This window comes from Lipotes vexillifer, unplaced genomic scaffold (assembly GCF_000442215.2).
Source record: "Lipotes vexillifer unplaced genomic scaffold, Lipotes_vexillifer_v1.1 scaffold382, whole genome shotgun sequence".
Taxonomy (NCBI): domain Eukaryota; kingdom Metazoa; phylum Chordata; class Mammalia; order Artiodactyla; family Lipotidae; genus Lipotes; species Lipotes vexillifer.
The window spans coordinates 4443826-4445589 of record NW_006780611.1 but is presented as its reverse complement, the minus strand read 5'-3'; the positions used below and the strand labels follow the sequence as shown (position 1 = coordinate 4445589).

At 57.4% G+C, this 1764-nt stretch overlaps 2 protein-coding genes across 4 annotated transcripts in view; one reads left to right on the top strand and one right to left on the bottom strand.

The window, feature by feature from the left end:
* The window catches only part of SMC1B (structural maintenance of chromosomes 1B), an 86833-nt gene extending 86369 nt beyond the window's left edge, over window positions 1-464 (bottom strand). Inside the window, exon 1 of the mRNA XM_007454089.1 lies at window positions 314-464. Coding sequence (XP_007454151.1) covers window positions 314-422 — 109 coding nt within the window. The 5' untranslated portion in view covers window positions 423-464. The remainder of the gene's footprint in view (window positions 1-313) is intronic.
* Window positions 465-577: 113 nt separating this feature from the next.
* RIBC2 (RIB43A domain with coiled-coils 2) overlaps window positions 578-1764 on the top strand; it is a 10953-nt gene continuing 9766 nt past the window's right edge. The window contains exons 1-2 of one of the 3 annotated variants that reach the window (XM_007453915.1): window positions 578-877; window positions 1665-1746. In XM_007453915.1, the coding sequence (XP_007453977.1) occupies window positions 764-877; window positions 1665-1746 (196 nt within the window). In that variant the 5' untranslated portion in view covers window positions 578-763. Of the gene's footprint in view, window positions 878-1664; window positions 1747-1764 lie in introns of those variants that run through there. The other 2 variants (XM_007453914.1, XM_007453916.1) reach the window with 2 other exon arrangements.

Genomic DNA, 1764 nt, shown 5'->3' with positions numbered 1-1764 from the left:
CCTGCGGTGTTGTCCGAGGGCCGGGGGTCCGGGGCAGAGGGCGAGGCTCAGGCCCCTGGGGGTGTTGTCCGAGGGCCGGGGGTCCGGGGCAGAGGGCTAGTGTGAGCCTACGGTGGACGGCAAGCAACTCCCTGCCACCTCCAACCCGCCCTGGGTGGAGTCTGAGGGTCGCCTCCCACCCCATCCTCCGTCCCTGGGGTGGACAGCGAGGGTCGAGCCCGAGTCCAGGCCGCGAGGCCACCCTCACGTCCCCTCAGGCGGGAAGAGGCCCGGACGACCGCGGCAGGCGGGGGCGTTCTAGGTCCCAAGTTACCGGAGCCGTTGGGGCCAATGATGCAGGTGAACCTCCTGAAGGGGCCTATGACCTGGCGGCCCCGCCACGACTTAAAGTTCTCCACAAGCAGCAGCTCCAAACGGCCCATGGCTGCGCCCTCCGCGCCTCCGCCGCGCCCTCACACGCCGGCCAGAAAAGCGCGGGAAGAGCCTTGCGCCGTCTCGCGAGAGGAAAGCGAGAACACGAGCCGAGCCCCGTGCTGTTTCTTAGCAACCGGAGTTGTTTATGTTTCCGAGGAAACTGGGTCTCCTCGCCTCTGGCGCGGTGGGAGAAGGCCGGACTGAGAACCTCTGGAGCAGGCTCAGATCCCACCAGCCCAACCTCCTAGGGAGCCAGCCTCGCTTGGCTTGAGCTTGTTTTGTTTGTTGTCTTTTCTTTTAATCTCGCATGTTTTAAAAACCTCTTAGAATTTCTTGGCGATTCGCAGTCATGGAGGTAGCGCAGCTCAAGTACCTGGAGGAGGACTTCGGCCTGGCCAAAAGGAGATACGCGGAGCTGCGCAGGCAGAAACGGATCTTCAATGCCAGGAACAGGATCATCGGGGTGAGACCCTCCGGCCGGAAGGGATAGGGGCCAGGAGGGAATGTGGAGGAGCGGCTGGGGGCGAGCGAGGTGGGCGGCGGGAAACAAGAGGTGATGAACCCTTGGAATGAAACTTTTGATCCAGGCACAGCTGCAGACGGCTCCAGGCTTTGCCGGGAAGATTTGTTCCATGTATTGACTTTGCTGAGGATGGGAAAGACCTTACCAGACCAAATAATGCCCCCTGTCCCTTGCCAGACAGGCAAATTGAGTCCTGCAGCGGGGAGAGAGCTTGCCTGGAGTTAATGGCCAGAGACTGGAACGCGATTCTCCTCTCTCTGAGCCGGATTTTCTACATTGCCAGGAATTCCCTCCAGTCCGTTCATTTGACAAATGCCAGTGGAGTTCCTATTTTGTGGCAAGCCTGAGCTGGGCCCAGGAGATGAGGAGCAAGGCAATACTTGACCTTGCAGAGTTCATAGCCCAGAGTGGAGGAGGCAGGCATTAAAATGGTCACATTATAATGCAGTGGAGTCAGTGCTGTGAGGGAGGCGAGCAAAGGCTGCCAGGGAGCACCAACTGGGGCTGGCAGAGGAAATCAGAGAGGACTCCCCAGAGGAGGTGATGCCTAAGCAGTGTTCTGAGGATGAGGATCTATTGACTGAGAAGGGGAGAAGGAAGCTCTAGGGAAATTTAAGACAGGCTGAAGAACCAGCTATAAGCAAAAGCAAGATTTGGCTTTACAGTAGGATTGTTATCAACTGAATCAAATTATCTGGCTCTAATTCCCTTTGTTTTCCTTTCCCAGGGAGACACAGAAGCCTGGGACGTTCAGGTTTGTGACCAGAAGATAAAAGAAGCAACTGAAAAAGCTAGACAGGAAACCTTTGGTGAGCATTCCCTGAATG